The sequence below is a fragment of the Cyprinodon tularosa genome, unplaced genomic scaffold (assembly GCF_016077235.1).
Source record: "Cyprinodon tularosa strain WSP-4 unplaced genomic scaffold, ASM1607723v1 ctg672, whole genome shotgun sequence".
NCBI classification, from domain to species: Eukaryota; Metazoa; Chordata; class Actinopteri; order Cyprinodontiformes; family Cyprinodontidae; genus Cyprinodon; species Cyprinodon tularosa.
In genome coordinates this window covers 392,792-411,645 of record NW_024039421.1, presented here as the reverse complement: position 1 = coordinate 411,645, position 18,854 = coordinate 392,792, and the positions used below count along the sequence as shown (strand labels likewise).

General features: G+C 46.8%; 1 protein-coding gene across 9 annotated transcripts in view; it reads right to left on the bottom strand.

Moving 5' to 3' along the window:
• The window catches only part of fhod1 (formin homology 2 domain containing 1), a 56,721-nt gene extending 37,891 nt beyond the window's left edge, over positions 1-18,830 (bottom strand). For 8 of the 9 annotated variants that reach the window (XM_038267421.1, XM_038267419.1, XM_038267420.1 and 5 more), the window contains exons 1-6: positions 18,577-18,741; positions 7,113-7,219; positions 6,837-6,901; positions 1,843-1,910; positions 982-1,087; positions 56-150 (exon numbers count right to left, since the gene is read on the bottom strand). In XM_038267421.1, the coding sequence (XP_038123349.1) occupies positions 56-150; positions 982-1,087; positions 1,843-1,910; positions 6,837-6,901; positions 7,113-7,219; positions 18,577-18,741 (606 nt within the window). Of the gene's footprint in view, positions 1-55; positions 151-981; positions 1,088-1,842; positions 1,911-6,836; positions 6,902-7,112; positions 7,220-18,576 lie in introns of all 9 variants that reach the window. The other variant, XM_038267417.1, reaches the window with a different exon arrangement.
• Between the last annotated feature and the right edge of the window lie 24 nt (positions 18,831-18,854).

Genomic DNA, 18,854 nt, shown 5'->3' with positions numbered 1-18,854 from the left:
ACAGCTGCAGTGACTCACAGCTTTGGGTCTTTCCTATTAGCGGTTTGGGGCTCACCAGACTGGCCGTCAGCGTGTAGAGCCACTGCACCGTCTCGTTGTGGTTTATCACTCCGTTCATCCCGTCAACGAACAGCATGATCTGACTGAGAGCTGAGGACACAGAGGGACGGAGGAGCTTCGTCAGGAGTCCGCCTGCCAGGAACAAACCTATAATCTGAGGAGCTGACTCTGCTCTCTGCGGCTTCTCTGGAAGCGTGAACTACCAACTGTTTCCATCCTCAGGAGAGGAGCTACTGCTGCTCAACGCAACCATGATCTCTGAAAAGGTTGATGTCCTCTGCTGGCGTCCCTGAAACACGAACACTGCTTGGTTTGTTTCAGGCCTTTCCAGTTTAGCTGCTGGTTCTGATGGGTTTCTGCAGAGAATCTATGAAACCGTGATCTGTGTTTCAGATCTCTGCAGAGTTTTCTATCCTTCAAAAATGGAGAGAAGCAGCTTCAGGAAAACCCAGCAGCTTAACGGACAATCAGGGTGCCACCAGGGCAGAGCTTCCCCACCACTGGCAGCATGTGGCTATACACAGGGAGCCTGGCTGAAGGTCTGCAGGAGGAGCAGAGGACTAGACTAACCCGAGTACCTCTCCTCCTGATTGGTCAGGATTATTTCTTCTCACAGCGTCCTAAGGACAAACATCTGAACCCGGCGAAGAGCCGACGTTACAAAACGTCTGGAAACCGAATCATCATCCTGATCCAATCAATCCACAACAATTAATAATCATCCAAACTCCTCTTATTCGTTTCAGTTCTTCTGCAGGACTGAACCTTCTAGAGAGCTGATCACAGCAGAGACGCTTCCTGGTCTTTGGTTCCAGAATCTATAGTCTGAGGTTTAAACCCAGACTATAGATAAACCCAGCAGAGATCCTGGCTGTAGAACCACAGGATCCGACATGGAGCCCCAGACTGCAGCAGTCTCACCTCTCAGGATGTAGTTCTGATAGTTGTGGTCGGCTTCAGCTCCAACTTTGATGAAACACGTCAAACCTTCAGAGGCAACAAACTCTGGGACCAGATCTTTATCATCCTGCAGACAGAAACCATCCATTAGCAGCTTTTCATCCCTTTTCTACGGAAGAGGATTAGGGCCACTGAAAAAAAAAAAAAATGTTAACTGATTTTTAAATTTTATTTTAGTTTCACATGGGAAAAAGTCAAAATTCTGAGATTAAAGTCAAAATTCAGACTTTAATCTCAGAATTTTGACTGAATTCTGACAATAAAAAAGGTCAGAATTCTGAGATTAAAGTCAGAATTCTGAGATTAAAGTCAAAATTCTGAGATTAAAGTCAAAATTCTGACTTTAATCTCAGAATTTTGACTGAATTCTGACAATAAAAAAAGGTCAAAATTTTGAGATTAATGTCAGAATTCTGAGAAAAAAGTCAGAAATCTGACTTTTTTCTCATACTATACTGAAATAAAATAAAAAAAATCAGTTATCATTTTTTTTTTTTTCAGTGGCCCTAATCCTCTTCCGTACTTTTCTCACAACATTCCTATAAAACTTTGCTTTATTCCAGTTTAGAGAAGTTAACCTCTGGTGAGCAGAGGAAGGAACCTCGGATTTATGATCGAAACGTTAAAAAGGGAATCTTTAGTTTAATTTTTCCTTCTTTAAACCTCCTTCAGAGCTACAACCTGCTTCACCTGGAGCTAAAAAAAGATCAGCTTCCTTTATGAAGGAGTTCTTAATCCAGAAACCTCCTATAAAAATAGATCCTCTGTGTTTACAGCTAATAAAACTCCTCCAGGAGGAGCAACCAACCAGGTGAAAGTTACCTGGAAGAGCTGCTTCAGGGAGAACAGACACTTCCTGAGTTCTGGGCCTTTGGAGTTGTACAACCTCTCTGAAACACAAGAAGAAGAGAAACAGGAAGTGAGGTCAAAGTCAGGTGAGTTTAAATGAGTCCATAGTGTAACTTTATTAACACCGAGTTCAGGTTTAATCTCTCTTTTGGTAACGAGGAGCATCAGAGTCATCAGCACACAGACGGAACATCAGCTGCTTTTAGCAGAACTGTAGAACTTCTCTCCAACTTCATGTGAATAAACTGCAAACCGTTAAAGTTCTGCAGAAACCGACCAGAACCAGAACCGCAGCAGGTCTTAACAGGTTAAATCTGGATGAGAAAATCTGTTCTATAAACGGATCCTGAATGTTTTAGGAAGAATTCCGACCCGATGTCGTCTGGATGAGCTCACAGCAGAACCAGGTTTAACTGGAGCCCAGTTCACTGGTGCTGGTTGACTGGAGGCTCTGGTTTATTTGGATCTCCTCCTAACATCCCAGCCACCGATTGGCAGCAGCCATCCAGGCTTCATATGAGCTGCAGAGCAGGCGTCGACACGCTGAAGAATGAGCTCCTTACGAAACTTTTTGGGAACCTCAGTCACCCGACAGGCATGGACACGCAGCATCCTGAACCCAGCAGGGCTGCAGAATGACCTGCAGCAGCAGAGGAAACACACTGCAGCTTCTGACATCATCCCCTCAGAGACGTTCACATGCAGCTCTGAGCCAAGATGGCCGCCAGCCAGCACCAGTTTCCGCCGCAACAGCTGAAGCCTGGAGGAGGATTATAAAGCGCTATAAGTGTTTAATGATGGCAGCTGACTGCTCTGTCCCTGTCTGAAGGTCAGAGGACTCCAGTTACTGCAGCCAAACAAACCAGTCAGACCAGCATGGAGACCAGAGAGAAAGCAGCAGATTAAAGGATTAAATCGCTCTCCACATGTTCACGAAACAAAACACTAAAATCAACTTTAGGGTTTAGGCTGCAGTGAGCAGATTCATGTAGAGAAAACTGATATCTGCGTTTTTTCAGATTATCCAGTCCGCAGGTGAGAACCTTCCTGGTCTTCAGGTAGGTAGGAACCAATGACCCCCCGGTTCCTGGCTGCAGTTTGCATGAAACAGACCCGGAAATGCAAACCTGCAGTGTGCAGCTGGCTGCAGCAGAAAATGTGCAGGGTCATACTGCAGCTGCAGGAATGCAGGAGAACGGGACAGAGACGTGGCTCCACTCCCTCAGCAGATTGGAATCAGTCCGTCTAAAGGCTGCAGTTACGAAACAGCAGAAGCATGTCGAGATCTGCGAGCTTCTGGGAAAACAAAGAGGCTCATTAACAGCTTTTATCAAGAGCATCATCCGGAACGGGCCTGAGGAACCAATCGAGATCCGTCCTGCGAGACAAACGGCGCTCTAAAGAGTCATCATCCTAAAGATGGATGGAATATGGAAGCAGAGAAGGATGTTTGTCCTGAACACACAGGAAGTGAGGCCGATAAACACAGAGTGGTATTTCCTGTTAGTGAGTTAGCAGCCGAGCTGCAGAGTGAAGAAGAATGGAACCGAGGACGTTATTTAGACCAGAAACTGTAACAATAGAGGAGAGAAGAAGGATTCATTTAGAGGAGCCCGGAGCCTTCATCCGGTCTGCAGCAAATACCATCAGAGCCGTAGATTTATCCGCTTCCACAGCAGATCGCTCATTAACCTCCATCTGAAACATCTCTCTCTGCAGCTGATCTCCAGCAGCAATCAGCAAAGCCGACATGCGGGGCACCTCAGGGGTCCGTTCTTGGCCCGCTGGTGGTCTCCCTCTGTCTAATGTCCGTCCTTCAGCTTCTAGATCAGGGGTCTGCAGAGATTGCAAAAGTACTCACTTTCCGTACTTGAGTAAAAGTACAGATACTTGTGTTAAAAAATACTCTGGTAAAAGTGGAAGTACTGATTAAACTTCTTTACTCAAGTAAAAGTAACAAAGTACAGGCTTGTAAATTTACTTAAAGTATAAAAGTAAAAGTAGAAACCACTTTTTTCATGCCGTTGCCTACATTTTAAATGGGTGTCTGCCAATAGGACTAGATCTCCGTTGTGTTCATTTTCAATCATCTCGTCGTCCATGCTACTATGCTAACGCCACCGCCACCAAGCTGCAATGATTTGCCGCCAATGAATACCGCCGAATCTGTCGATTCATCTTGTAGTGGTGCGTCAAAAGCAACGTAGATTCCCATCCAATTAGATTGAATTTGGTATTGATGACGTGAAAAATAATAACGGTAACTCCATTGAAATGATTCAAAACTAAAGTAACGAGACAATTTTTTTTTAAATGTAAGGAGTAGAAAGTACAGATATTTGTGTAAAAATGTAAGAAGAAGTAAAAAGTTTCCATAAAAATAAGTAGTAAAGTAAAGTAAAAATATCAGAAAAATCTACTTGAGTACAGAAACGAAGTATTTGTACTTCGTTACTTCCCATCTCTGGGGGTCTGCAACCTTTCATATCCAAAGAGCCGTTTTGCGCAGAGTACAACCAAATAAAAGATGTTTAGAGCCGCAAAATATACCACGACTTTTTCTAGAAAACCTTTTTTTTTCTTTTTTTTTTTATCTTGTAAAGGAAATTAGTTGTTGCCATCTCAAACAATCAATGGGCTCTATGCACAGCTCCACTACTTCCTGAATTTAATGCAGCTCCTTTGTTTCCTGTCTTTCATTACTGGACGAACTGATTAATCCAGGTGTGTCTGGCCAGTTACTTAGGTCATACACACCTGGATTAATCAGTGCATCCAATCATGAAAGACAGGAAACAAAGGAGCTGCTTTAAATTCAGGAAGTAGTGGAGATGTGCATAGAGCCTATTCATACATTTTTAAATGTTAACGTATAATTTTCAAACTAATTCACAGAAAAATGTCTCTTAAAACATATTTGTGGTTCTTTTAATTAAATTAAATGAATTTAATCTCATTCTTTTCCATCTTATAAAAAACGCTTAAGCTGTTCATAGCGGTATATATTGTAGTAAATTATTTAGCTTTTTATATAGATTTTAGCCACTATTAAAAGCCGCTGGAGAGGGTCCAAAGAGCAATATGTGGCTCTGGAGCCGCAGGTTGCAGACTCCTGTTCTAGAATGTTCCCTGCTGCAGCAGGTGACCTCTACTGGCGGCGAACCAACAGCTTCATGCATCTAAAGCAGAGGAACGTAAAGGAGAAGACGATATGCTGATGGTGCAGTTTTCATGCCTTAGAGTTCTCTATTTAAACCTCTTAGTTCTTTCCTGAAAGGAGCTGATGTCTCTTCTGATAATCTTTTGATCGTGTCTCTCGATCACGTCTTGAACCGGTTATCTACCGTTCTGGGCTGCAGATATGAGTTTTGATTCTGTAAGAACTCGTGACGTTTAACCGGATCCCTGCTGCTCTGCGCGTGTTTTTAGCTCATAACGACCAAAGGAGTCAGAGACGGGACACGATCCAGACTCTGCATCAAAGCAGCGACAACAAAAGGAGGAAGGACGCTCATCGGGGCCTCACCTCGCGCCAAGCTGACAGCAGATTAGAGTCAGAGCCCAGTCTAAACCCGAACAATCGAATTCTGTCCAATCAGAGCCAGGCTGTGGGTTCCAGGTTCTCCTCAGACTGGGTCTGATCGGAACTGATCGGAACTGATCCGAACGTTCGGGTCAGGTTCAAAGGTCAAATCCTCTGTCCCGACTGAGGCTGCCTTAGATTTGTTTACCCGTCGTCATGGTTACCCCATACCACGGCGTACGGAGCTGCAGCTCCCCTGCATGCAGGCGTGTTTCAGAGCAGAGCTCCGGGTTCTGTTGGGTCAAACTGGATCTAAATGTAGCCTCTGATTGTTTCCATGTCTGCCTGAAAAAAAAAACAAACAGCCACGGTTTCTGGTTTCTTCTCAGTGGAAGAAGCAGAACCAGGAGAGGTGACGTCACCTCCTCGTGAGTCAGCGAGCTGCTGATCTCAGACGCCTGCCTGCGAGGCTGACGAGGCATGCTGGGAAAGCCCCTCCTGCAGGAAGGGCGTGGCCATGCCGGGCGGCGGGGAGGACAAGTTCAGGGATGAAAGGAGGACGGATTCTGACAGAAAAACACCTCTGGCTTCAGGCGGAGAGCCGACACCTTAATTACACCCTCACAGAACCGGCCCGTTAGGCCCTGCCACAGAGCAACACCAGAACTTCCAACTGGATTGGGTCAAGAAGTTCACATCTGAGATAAAACCTAAAGCCACAACAATGATTAAACAGCTGCAATAAAAGCAGAACCGGGAGCTGCAGCATTCCTGCGCCTCTGGCCCAAAGTTCAGCAGAAAACTGGAGGCTGGAACAGGAAGAGAACCGCAGCCCTCTGGGCTCCGATAACAACGAGCTAAAAATAAAGAGCCCTCCCCGGGGAGAAACACAGAAACGGGTCATTCTGAGCAGAACCAGAAAAGGCGGACCTCGCTGCAATAGCTGCTGACCAGACCTGCAGTTCTGCTTTCCTCAGAACTCCCTCCAGATGATCCAGGAGCTGTTTCTGCACAGCTCTGCTAAACAAACTGTTCTGAAGGTCCAGATCCTCCACCAGCCTGGAGGGTTTGGACCTGCAGGAGGAAGCTAAGCTAAGCTGCTCTGGAACATCTCCAGATGTGAAACATGTCTCCATCCTGCTCTTCTGTGATCAGACCTCCAACCTTAACCCTCTGAGCAGAGATCAGGAGGGTCCAGACCTGCACCTAAACATCAGGTCACATCTGTTCTCCTCATACTAACAGCATAAAAGCAGATTCTCGTCTCCATGGACCAGAGGAGACGGTGAACTAGAATAAAACTAACAGCAAACAGCAACATTCCCACAGAGATGCCATCCTGCTGACGGAGCTGGCAGCTGGACAGGAGGAGGAGGAACATCTCCTGATGGCATCTTTCCTCTGAGTCATTGCTCTGGAGAAAACGATGTTTGGAAATATTTACCCAGGATGAAGTGAACACGAACGGAGAGCTGAGTCCTCAGGATCAGGATCGGCTTCTTTCCCTTCCTGTGGAAAAAGCAAGAAACCTTCAGTCAGCAAAAGCATCCAAACCAGCAGGCCCAGTTCTGAGCCCAGATCCGTTTTATTCAAACAGGCCGATGCTGAGATTAGAGGAAGAACGGAGATTAAACACGGGTTCTACGTCTTCTCCACGCTGGTTTAACGTCCCAACAGAAACATAGGAGCAGACAGCAGAGAAGAAGGAAGCTTTTCTTACGCCACGTCTTCGTAGAAATTCTCCAAGTCGTCCCGCTGCTCAGCCAGAGAAGAGTCCAGGTCCAGGTAGCTCCCGCTTGGAGACACCTGCAGGGTGCAGTCTTCTAACTGGAAGACAGAATCGGTTCCATTAAAGCCTGTTAAAGCCTACGGTGTCCCTCAAGGACGCTATTTGGGATCATTTTTGTTATTCTTTTTAAAACACTCCTGCTTTTTGGACCGACTCCCATAAGATTTCAGCTCTTTGTTATGCAGACGAGATACAGATTTATACGTCTAAATTAGGGATGCACGATATTGGGATTTTGGCCGATATCCGATATGCCGATATTTTAAAACTCATGTAGCCGATAACCGATATCGATACCGATGTTAAAGCTGGACAAAAATAAGTAGTCATTGAAAATAGCAGTTTTGTTATCCATTTCTGACACTTTGAAAAATAATATACTCAAATATATTTTCATATGCTGATATCAAATTGATTTTTAAAAACGCGGTATCGATCTATTTTACTTTCAAAATCTGGTGAAATTTCATCGTTCTGTTACAAACTCTCGTGATATTTTGCAAATTCTTGTGAGATTTTGTTAGTAAAATAGATCGATACCGCGTCAATATATCAACATATAAAAATATGGCAACATTTTGCGAATTTTCGGGGGATTTCGTAGCATAACGATGACATATAGCAATATTTCATTAGTAAAAGAGATTGATATGGTGTTTTTAAATGGCAATATATCAGCATATGAAGATATTGGGATATTTTAATGGATCAATATTTTTTCCCTCGTCTTTAGAAGTTTTTAAGTCTGTAAAAAAGACGTTTTTGAGGAAGAAGAAGTAGAAACTCAGAAGCTGATCAAATATCGGGTTAAATATCGGTGGGGTGGCCGATGTCCGATATTCAGTTTTAAGGCCGATACCGATAGGGGGCCGATTATATCGTGCATTCCTAGTCTAATTGCTTCAATAATTAATTTAACTGGACTTCAGGTTTTTACTAGAAAGCTTTAACTGCCACCAATGATTTTATTATTTTGTTTCCAACTTGAAAATGGTGCCATTATCTGAACAGGTTCCTCTTTATGAGGTTTTATCAGATTAAATAAAGGTTATTAATTTAAGTTCAAACATTTTACTGCTCATCTTTTTCTATGTTTTAGGATTTTATTCTGCAGAACTTCGTGAGGAAAGGGGATTGGAGGGAGATCAGAGTTAAGGTTAGATATTCAAAATTAATGTTTAGTGTTTGTATTGTTTCCTATTTGGCGATTTTATTGACGTATTTAGTGACTTTTCAGACCCTTCTACCAATATTTTATTTTCTGTGCTGCTGGAGACTCTGGCGACATCCTAAAACCACTAATCGCTCTGAGTTTCCAACCTTCAGTGAGCAGCGAGTGCTGCTGGAGCCCCTCCCTCCCCTGAAGCAAACCCTGCCTGGAGTCACGCTGGATGAAAAGTGATTCTCCGACTTTTCCCAACTGAAAATGAGTTAAACCAAAGCTTCCAGATCATAAGCAGAATGTTCACTTTTTTTTCCCTTTAAAAGTGTTTCATCTTATTCAACTCTGCTTAAATTTAATTTGATAACATAACAAGATTGATTTATGTAGTTTTGGTTGCGTTCAAATATTACTACATACTTGATTTCCGCAACATTAGTGAAAGATAATTTGATTTTAAAGAATATGTTAAACATTTGGCATAAGATCTGGAATTTGGAGGCGTTCAGTAATTGCTTCTCTTTGCCGACATTCACGGCAACCTGGGCTGCGGGGGGGCCTTCCTGACTGGAAGGATAAGGGTATTGGAGTCGTTGGGGATATGATGCAGGAAGGCTCAATCCATACATTTCAACAAGTGAAAAGACTTCATCAAATTTCTCCAAGCTCATAACTTTATTTTGTGCAACCTAAAAGACTCGACGGCTGGCCTTGCTGCATCTCCCATAGCATCCCTATTGCTAAATAGTAGGCAACTTAAATGTTTTTCGAAGAAGGTATATAAGATCCTTTAATCTTAACGTAGATAATTCTCTTAAAATAAAAAGCAAATGGGAATCTGACTCAGGTCCAGTAAAGTCTGATGACCGGACAGTTTAACTCTGCATCAGAGAGGTAATCTAAGATTAAGCGCAGGCTTTCTATCATTCCTGTAGACAGACACAGATTTAATCCAAACTTTTCAGAGCTCTGTAATAAATGTTGATCTGATGCAGATTTATTTATTTATTGCTTCTGGAGCTGATCTCATATCCAACAGTTCTGGAGTATAATTGTTCAGCAGTTAAGTCTGATTTTAAAGTGTCATCTACATCTGAGTGTAAGGACTTCTCTAATAGGACTGGAGGACGACCTGCCAGCTGGTTTTCACCACAGAGACATTTTACACATTTTGCACCCGGATACGTATCTTAGCCCTTTGGATCACTGAAAAAACCCAATCTAAACCAGTGGAAACGAACTGACTGGTTTCATTCCATTTGAAGCTTTTTCTATGGCATTTAAGGACAATTATTTGGATTTTATCGGACCTGGGACCCATTTCTGGACTAGCTTGATGACGCCACATCTCACAGGGTGAGGGCGGGGCTTATGGACCTGGCCTGGAAAAACACCCCGAGTTATAGTGTGACAAGATACCATACTTGAGTGGATATTATAAATATATTTTATTTATTTGTTTATTTATTTTTGGTCTCCCTGATTCCTTGATTGTTTTGTTTTTTGTTTTGTGTATGTTGTGTATTATGTTAGGCCTGAATGTCTGTATTTGTTAAGCACTATCTGCTTTGCAAGAAAAAGTTTAATGAAAACAAAGTTGAAAAAAAAACTTCATTTCCAAGATTAAATTTTTAAATTTTAAATGTATTTCACCTGATTTAATCGTATTCTGATGCCAATGTTAATATCCCTCTCTCCTACGGCTTGATATAAATATGATGATGTCATCATAGAACGTCTACGACAGCCAGTAGGGACTTTCTTTGCTCAGGAGTAGGCAGCAGTGGACTAAACTCAGAACTGAGTTTAGCTTAGGCTTAGGATTGGCTGCGTGGAGTCAGGCCTGCACTGCGTAGGGTTACGGCATAGAAAGGATGAGACAGAACAATCAATGGGAGTTAATGCATGGTCCTCATAACATATAGCAAAACAAGAAGGTGTGTGTGGCGGGATGCAGAGTGAACCATAAACAGACGCAGATCAGCTGCTGCCACAACAAACACGACCAGCAGAACCTGATCTGCTCAGCAGGTTCTGGAGAACTTCAGGCTGCCAGACCCAATCTAACAGCAGCCATGTTTCAGCAGGAAAGCCTGGATTATCCCCAAACTAACCAGAGTCTGATGGAGGACCATCTCATGAAACCAGAACCGTCAGATCCAGAACCAACAGATCCAGAACCATCTGATGAAACCAGAACCACCAGATCCAGAACCATCGGATGAAACCAGAACCATCTGATGAAACCAGAACCGTCAGGTCCAGAACCATCAGATCCAGAACCAACAGATCCAGAACCATCTGTTGAAACCAGAACCGTCTGATGAAACCAGAACCGTCAGGTCCAGAACCATCAGATCCAGAACCATCAGTTTCAGAACCATCTGATAAAACCAGAACCACCAGATCCAGAACCACCAGATCCAGAACCACCAGATCCAGAACCATCAGATCCAGAACCATCTGATGAAACCAGAACCACCAGATCCAGAACCGTCAGATCCAGAACCGTCAGATCCAGAACCACCAGATCCAGAACCACCAGATCCAGAACCGTCAGATCCAGAACCACCAGATCCAGAACCACCAGATCCAGAACCGTCAGATCCAGAACCGTCAGATCCAGAACCATCAGATCCAGAACCATCTGATGAAACCAGAACCACCAGATCCAGAACCGTCAGATCCAGAACCACCAGATCCAGAACCATCTGATGAAACCAGAACCACCAGATCCAGAACTGTCAGATCCAGAACCACCAGATCCAGAACCGTCAGATCCAGAACCGTCAGATCCAGAACCACCAGATCCAGAACCGTCAGATCCAGAACCGTCAGATCCAGAACCACCAGATCCAGAACCATCAGATCCAGAACCATCTGATGAAACCAGAACCACCAGATCCAGAACCGTCAGATCCAGAACCACCAGATCCAGAACCATCTGATGAAACCAGAACCACCAGATCCAGAACTGTCAGATCCAGAACCACCAGATCCAGAACCGTCAGATCCAGAACCGTCAGATCCAGAACCACCAGATCCAGAACCGTCAGATCCAGAACCGTCAGATCCAGAACCACCAGATCCAGAACCATCAGATCCAGAACCATCTGATGAAACCAGAACCACCAGATCCAGAACCGTCAGATCCAGAACCGTCAGATCCAGAACCACCAGATCCAGAACCATCAGATCCAGAACCATCTGATGAAACCAGAACCACCAGATCCAGAACCATCGGATGAAACCAGAACCATCTGATGAAACCAGAACCGTCAGGTCCAGAACCATCAGATCCAGAACCAACAGATCCAGAACCATCTGTTGAAACCAGAACCGTCTGATGAAACCAGAACCGTCAGGTCCAGAACCATCAGATCCAGAACCATCAGTTTCAGAACCATCTGATAAAACCAGAACCACCAGATCCAGAACCACCAGATCCAGAACCACCAGATCCAGAACCATCAGATCCAGAACCATCTGATGAAACCAGAACCACCAGATCCAGAACCGTCAGATCCAGAACCGTCAGATCCAGAACCACCAGATCCAGAACCACCAGATCCAGAACCGTCAGATCCAGAACCACCAGATCCAGAACCACCAGATCCAGAACCGTCAGATCCAGAACCGTCAGATCCAGAACCATCAGATCCAGAACCATCTGATGAAACCAGAACCACCAGATCCAGAACCGTCAGATCCAGAACCACCAGATCCAGAACCATCTGATGAAACCAGAACCACCAGATCCAGAACTGTCAGATCCAGAACCACCAGATCCAGAACCGTCAGATCCAGAACCGTCAGATCCAGAACCACCAGATCCAGAACCGTCAGATCCAGAACCGTCAGATCCAGAACCACCAGATCCAGAACCATCAGATCCAGAACCATCTGATGAAACCAGAACCACCAGATCCAGAACCGTCAGATCCAGAACCACCAGATCCAGAACCATCTGATGAAACCAGAACCACCAGATCCAGAACTGTCAGATCCAGAACCACCAGATCCAGAACCGTCAGATCCAGAACCGTCAGATCCAGAACCACCAGATCCAGAACCGTCAGATCCAGAACCGTCAGATCCAGAACCACCAGATCCAGAACCATCAGATCCAGAACCATCTGATGAAACCAGAACCACCAGATCCAGAACCGTCAGATCCAGAACCGTCAGATCCAGAACCACCAGATCCAGAACCATCAGATCCAGAACCATCTGATGAAACCAGAACCACCAGATCCAGAACCGTCAGATCCAGAACCACCACATCCAGAACCGTCAGATCCAGAACCGTCTGATGAAACCAGAACCGTCAGGTCCAGAACCATCAGTTTCAGAACCATCTGATAAAACCAGAACCACCAGATCCAGAACCGTCAGATCCAGAACCACCAGATCCAGAACCATCTGATGAAACCAGAACCACCAGATCCAGAACTATCAGATCCAGAACCACCAGATCCAGAACCACCAGATCCAGAACCGTCAGATCCAGAACCGTCAGATCCAGAACCGTCAGATCCAGAACCGTCAGATCCAGAACCATCAGATCCAGAACCATCTGATGAAACCAGAACCACCAGATCCAGAACCGTCAGATCCAGAACCACCAGATCCAGAACCATCTGATGAAACCAGAACCACCAGATCCAGAACTGTCAGATCCAGAACCACCAGATCCAGAACCACCAGATCCAGAACCGTCAGATCCAGAACCACCAGATCCAGAACCGTCAGATCCAGAACCGTCAGATCCAGAACCGTCAGATCCAGAACCACCAGATCCAGAACCATCAGATCCAGAACCATCTGATGAAACCAGAACCACCAGATCCAGAACCGTCAGATCCAGAACCGTCAGATCCAGAACCACCAGATCCAGAACCATCAGATCCAGAACCATCTGATGAAACCAGAACCACCAGATCCAGAACCGTCAGATCCAGAACCACCACATCCAGAACCGTCAGATCCAGAACCACCAGATCCAGAAACATCTGATGAAACCAGAACCACCAGATGCAGAACCATCTGATGAAACCAGAACCACCAGATGCAGAACCATCTGATGAAACCAGAACCACCAGATCCAGAACCACCAGATGCAGAACCATCTGATGAAACCAGAACCACCAGATCCAGAACCATCAGATCCAGAACCACCTGATGAAACCAGAACCACCAGATCCAGAACCGTCCGATCCAGAACCACCAGATGCAGAACCATCTGATGAAACCAGAACCACCAGATCCAGAACCATAAGATCCAGAACCATCTGATGAAATCAGAACCACCAGATCCAGAACCATCTGATGAAACCAGAACCACCAGATCCAGAACCGTCTGATCCAGAACCACCAGATCCAGAACCACCAGATCCAGAACCATCTGATGAAACCAGAACCACCAGATCCAGAACCATCTGATGAAACCAGAACCACCAGATCCAGAACCACCAGATCCAGAACCATCTGATGAAACCAGAACCACCAGATCCAGAACCAACAGATCCAGAACCACCAGATCCAGAACCATCTGATAAAACCAGAACCACCAGATCTAGAACCACCAGATCCAGAACCATCTGATGAAACCAGAACCACCAGATCCAGAACCACCAGATCCAGAACCATCTGATGAAACCAGAACCACCAGATCCAGAACCAACAGATCCAGAACCACCAGATCCAGAACCATCTGATAAAACCAGAACCACCAGATCTAGAACCACCAGATCCAGAACCATCTGATGAAACCAGAACTATCTAATGAAACCAGAACCATCAGATCCAGAACCACCAGGTCCAGAACCACCAGATCCAGAGCCACCACCAGTGAATTTGCATATTCTGTGTGTTGCTGTAGGAATCAACTCTGAAAGCTCCTCAGACCAGATGAAGGTTTTCTTTTAAACGACTGGAGTCAGAAACCCATCAGTCCGGGTCTGACCATGACCCAGTCCAGATCCAAGAACTGCAGGTTTTCCAAAGCTTTTTGGTTACTATGTTGTCGGGTTGGACACCCCATGGAAGCTCTTCCCAGCCCGATGAAGAGCCAGTCAGGATCTGAGGAAACCTTAAAGGACCTAAGAAAATCTTTCTGGTTCTCCTTCGTGGTCCATCATTTGGACCGATGAGCTTTAGGCTCATTCAGACAGAACCAGCTGATGTTCTGGAATCATGGCCAATCCGTTTCACCTCTAGGAGATTCACACTTTAAGCACATGGAGATACCATCCTACCGACAGCCAGGAGCTTTGTTCAGAACCTGTTCTGCCATCAGTAGAACCCAGACTCAGCAGGTCTTCTGAGTTTTTACTCCTCTGGCCGCAGCAGGAACATTCCAGTAAACATCTACAGGCATCACGCTCGGCTGACCCAATCACAGCCAAGGATGGTCAACAGGAGCCTTCAACCAGCAGAACCACATTCTCAGAGGTAGAGCTGAGGCAGCTGCAGCTCAGCTGGTTGGTCGGGTTCCTGCTGGTCATGGAGCTCAATCAGCTCTAAATTTAGCAGCACACTTTCTGATTTAGACTCTACTTTAGCATGTCCAGAACCTGGTCCTGGAGGTCCGAGGTCCTGCAGCTTTCAGAGGAACCTCTGCTTCAGCCTCCGCCACGAGCGATCAGCAGAACTAGGGAGGGAATTTAGTCAGAGGTTCAGGAGGGTGAAGGACATCAGCCCTAAAGATGGGAGTTTAGGATCAGTGGGTTAATGATTGCTTCTCTTCTAATGGTTGAACTCAGGACTAAACTCAGCTCCTGTTGGACCCAGTTGGACCAGAACATGATCCTCTCCAGATGATCTGAGATCTCACAGATCCTCCCGGATCAGCAGCAGCTGCTCTGGACCAATTCAACCAATCAGAGTCGACGTTTCAAACCTGTAATCAAGTCTTTAACTAACACTGACTTCTGCATTGGCTTCATTCATAAGATTAAATATAAATAAAAATATAAATATTTAGAAAAGTTTGGATTTTGAAATGTTACCATTTTTTAAGAGTAAAAATGAAAAGAAAAGGAAACATTAACAGTTTGTTTTGACTAACAGTATTTATCGATGAAAAATCAGATCCCAGAACCAGAACTTTAGGATCTGCAAAGGTATTTTATCAAAGTTCTTAAACACGTTTATCCATCAGATCTAACAGAACTTCTCTATAAATATTTTAGTCAGATGAGATGAAGTCATGTGGAGCCAGCAGCTTGGTGTTACCATGGCAACAGGACCAGGGCTCTATTTGGGCCTTTAGTACCAGAGGAATCAATGGAGAGGGGGCGGGGCTTAATTAGCCAAGCTTCAACCAATCAGGGCCAACTGGTCAATCTGGAAGTTTCTAGCTAACTGTCACCATGGCAACACACATCAAACAATGAAGTACATTCTTTGCCCTTTTATAAATTTTAGGTGAAAACAAAAAGAAAAAAACATAATTGATGACATTGTCTGAACAAAAATGAACAACAGTCTGATCCAGGTCCGGCTGGCGTTCCGGTCCAGGTCCGGCTGGGGTTCCGGTCCAGGTCCGGCTGGGGTTCCGGTCCAGGTCCGGCTGGGGTTCCGGTCCAGGTCCGGCTGGGGTTCCGGTCCAGGTCCGGCTGGGGTTCCGGTCCAGGTCCGGCTGTGGTTCCGGTCCAGGTCCGGCTGTGGTTTCGGTCCAGGTCCGGCTGTGGTTTCCGGTCCAGGTCCGGCTTCGGTTCCGGTCCAGGTCCGGCTGTGGTTTCGGTCCAGGTCCGGCTGTGGTTTCCGGTCCAGGTCCGGCTTCGGTTCCGGTCCAGGTCCGGCTGTGGTTTCCGGTCCAGGTCCGGCTGTGGTTTCGGTCCAGGTCCGGCTGTGGTTCCGGTCCAGGTCCGGCTGTGGTTCCGGTCCAGGTCCGGCTGTGGTTCCGGTCCAGGTCCGGCTGTGGTTTCCGGTCCAGGTCCGGCTGTGGTTTCGGTCCAGGTCCGGCTGTGGTTCCGGTCCAGGTCCGGCTGTGGTTCCGGTCCAGGTCCGGCTGTGGTTTCTGGTCCAGGTCCGGCTGTGGTTTTGGTCCAGGTCCGGCTGTGGTTCCGGTCCAGGTCCGGCTGTGGTTCCAATAAACCGTCCTCATCTGAGGAGGCCTCAGTCCATCAGGAGGAACATCCATGGAACCTCCAGGTTCTTCTAAACAACCCGGACTCGGTCCGTTTCCGGGCAGCCAGAGGTTCCATCGGGTCAGAGTTCTGGGGAACAGACGGGTCAACAGCTTCTGTCTGAGCAGCAGGACGCTGGAGAACAAAGCCAGATGGCTGCTGCCTGATGGAGGATGGACTTCCGCGCCTCCTTATCTGCTGTTTACAGCCTCCTCCCTCTTCCTCCTTCAGCAGGAGGAAGAGGAGCTCATATCTCCTCAGAATCTTCTAGGCTGCCAGTCCAACCCCAGGGCATGATGGGAACAATTAGAGGGACCTGATCTGAAGAGTCGATGGAGAGACCAACGAAGGCTGCTGAGGAACCTCACAGGAAGCAGATGTTCTGAGGAGAACCGGACCTGCTGGTTGTGCAACAAAGAACCAGAGGAGGACCAGGAGCCTCCAGCCTTTAGCTGGACCTGCCAGAACATCAGAGATGTTCCTCTGACCCAGTTTCCTAAGCTGATAGGAGAGCTGCAGGTTCTGACAGGTTTATTATGTTTCATCATCTCCACCTGCAGCTGCAGAGAACCTCCTCCCCCCAGAACCTGAACTAGAACTGAATCTATAAACGATTTTACTGATCAGTTCCTCCATCCATCCGCTTTGGATCATTTGATCATCAGTCAAACAGCCGACGGTGCTTTAGAGGAGATTCTGTTCCACAGAATCAGAACCAAGTGAAGCTAGAACAGGATTTACAGTCAAAGTCGGCCATCTTTAATGGAAAGAGTTCTTATTTAATGTTTATTTCTGCTTTGTTTATTTCTAATGTTTATTTCTGCTCTGAGGTTGTCGTTTTTGCAGCAAATCTTCTGTTTCAGTGTCTGTAGACGGATCAAGAGTAACTTTATGTCAAACTTGAACAGCAGGTCCAGTTCAGACCAGTTCTGAGATTAGAAACCAAGCAAAGAACCTGATGGGAGTTTCCAGTTCCGCCTCCTAAACTGGGAGATACTGGGGGACACCTGATCTGCAGAAGCTGAAGCCAGAACAACATCTCTGCTCCAGTGGCCCCGCAAGGAACCTCCTCCAGCGGCCCCCATAGAGCCTCCTCCAGCGGCCTGCAAGGAACCTCCTCCTGTGGCCCCCCATAGAATCTCCTCCAGCGGCCCCCCATAGAACCTCCTCCAGCGGCCCCCCATAGAACCTCCTCCAGCGGCCCCCCATAGAACCTCCTCCAGCTGCCCCGCATAGAACCTCCTCCTGCAGCCCCCAAAGAACCTCCTCCTGCAGCCCCCCAGAAAACCTCCTCCTGCAGCCCCCCAGAAAACCTCCTCCTGTAGCCCCCATAGAACCTTCTCCTGTGGCCCCGCATAGAACCTCCTCCGCAGCCCCCCCATAGAACCTCCTCCAGCTGCCCCGCATAGAACCTCCTCCTGCAGCCCCCATAGAACCTCCTCCTGCAGCCCCCCAGAAAACCTCCTCCTGTGGCCCCCATAGAACCTCCTCCTGTGGCCCCGCAAGGAACCTCCTCCTGTGGCCCCCCATAGAACCTCCTCCAGCAGCCCCCCATAGAACCTCCTCCAGTGGACCCCCATACAACCTCCTCCTGCACAGGTCAGGGTCATGACCCCTGACCTGCGGGTTCAGGGTCATGACCCCTGACCTGCGGGTTCAGGGTCATGACCCCTGACCTGTGGGTTTGACCTGCTAATGAGCCATTGATGGAGATCAGCTGCTGAAACAGGAAAACATCTAGAGATTTAAATGAGAAATGGACCAGAACCAGACCCAAAGGTCTGCTGAAATGTTTAAACCCGGGTCACTGTAGAACCTTTCCCTTCCTGTTCCCTGCTCACCCATGGAGGTCCGGGTCTAATCGGACCTCTGATCTCAGAATCCTAATTTAATCTGGGACACCTTTGGTGATTAATGTGTGACGTCACTCAGAGCGCAGCATGAGAAAGTTGAATCTCACAAACTTTCTCCTTTTTTTTAGCTCCTTCATTAAATCTCCACCTGAGTTTCTGTCGCTAAGATTCCTCCCGGTCCGGTTCTAGTCCAGTTCTAGTCCGGTTCTGTCCCGGTTCTGGTCCGGTTCGGAGTGTGTGTGACTCACCTTGTGCGGCGCTCCGAGCAGCTTGTGGATCCCGGGAATCTGTTCGCTCAGCGGCTGGTCCTCCTCCACCTCCACGGTCGGAGGTCTCCGGGGTTCGGGGAAGTTGGTGCAGATGAAGGGGTCCCAGTCCTCCAGGTACTGGACCCGGCAGGTGACGGAAGCCATGGCCGAGAGACCGCGACCTGAGGGCGGCTGAGCTGCTGGGGAAGAGTGGCTGCTCCTCCGCAGCTGCTGGAGGTTTAAATGAAGCTGAACGGAGCGCTGCGCTGCGGCTCAGA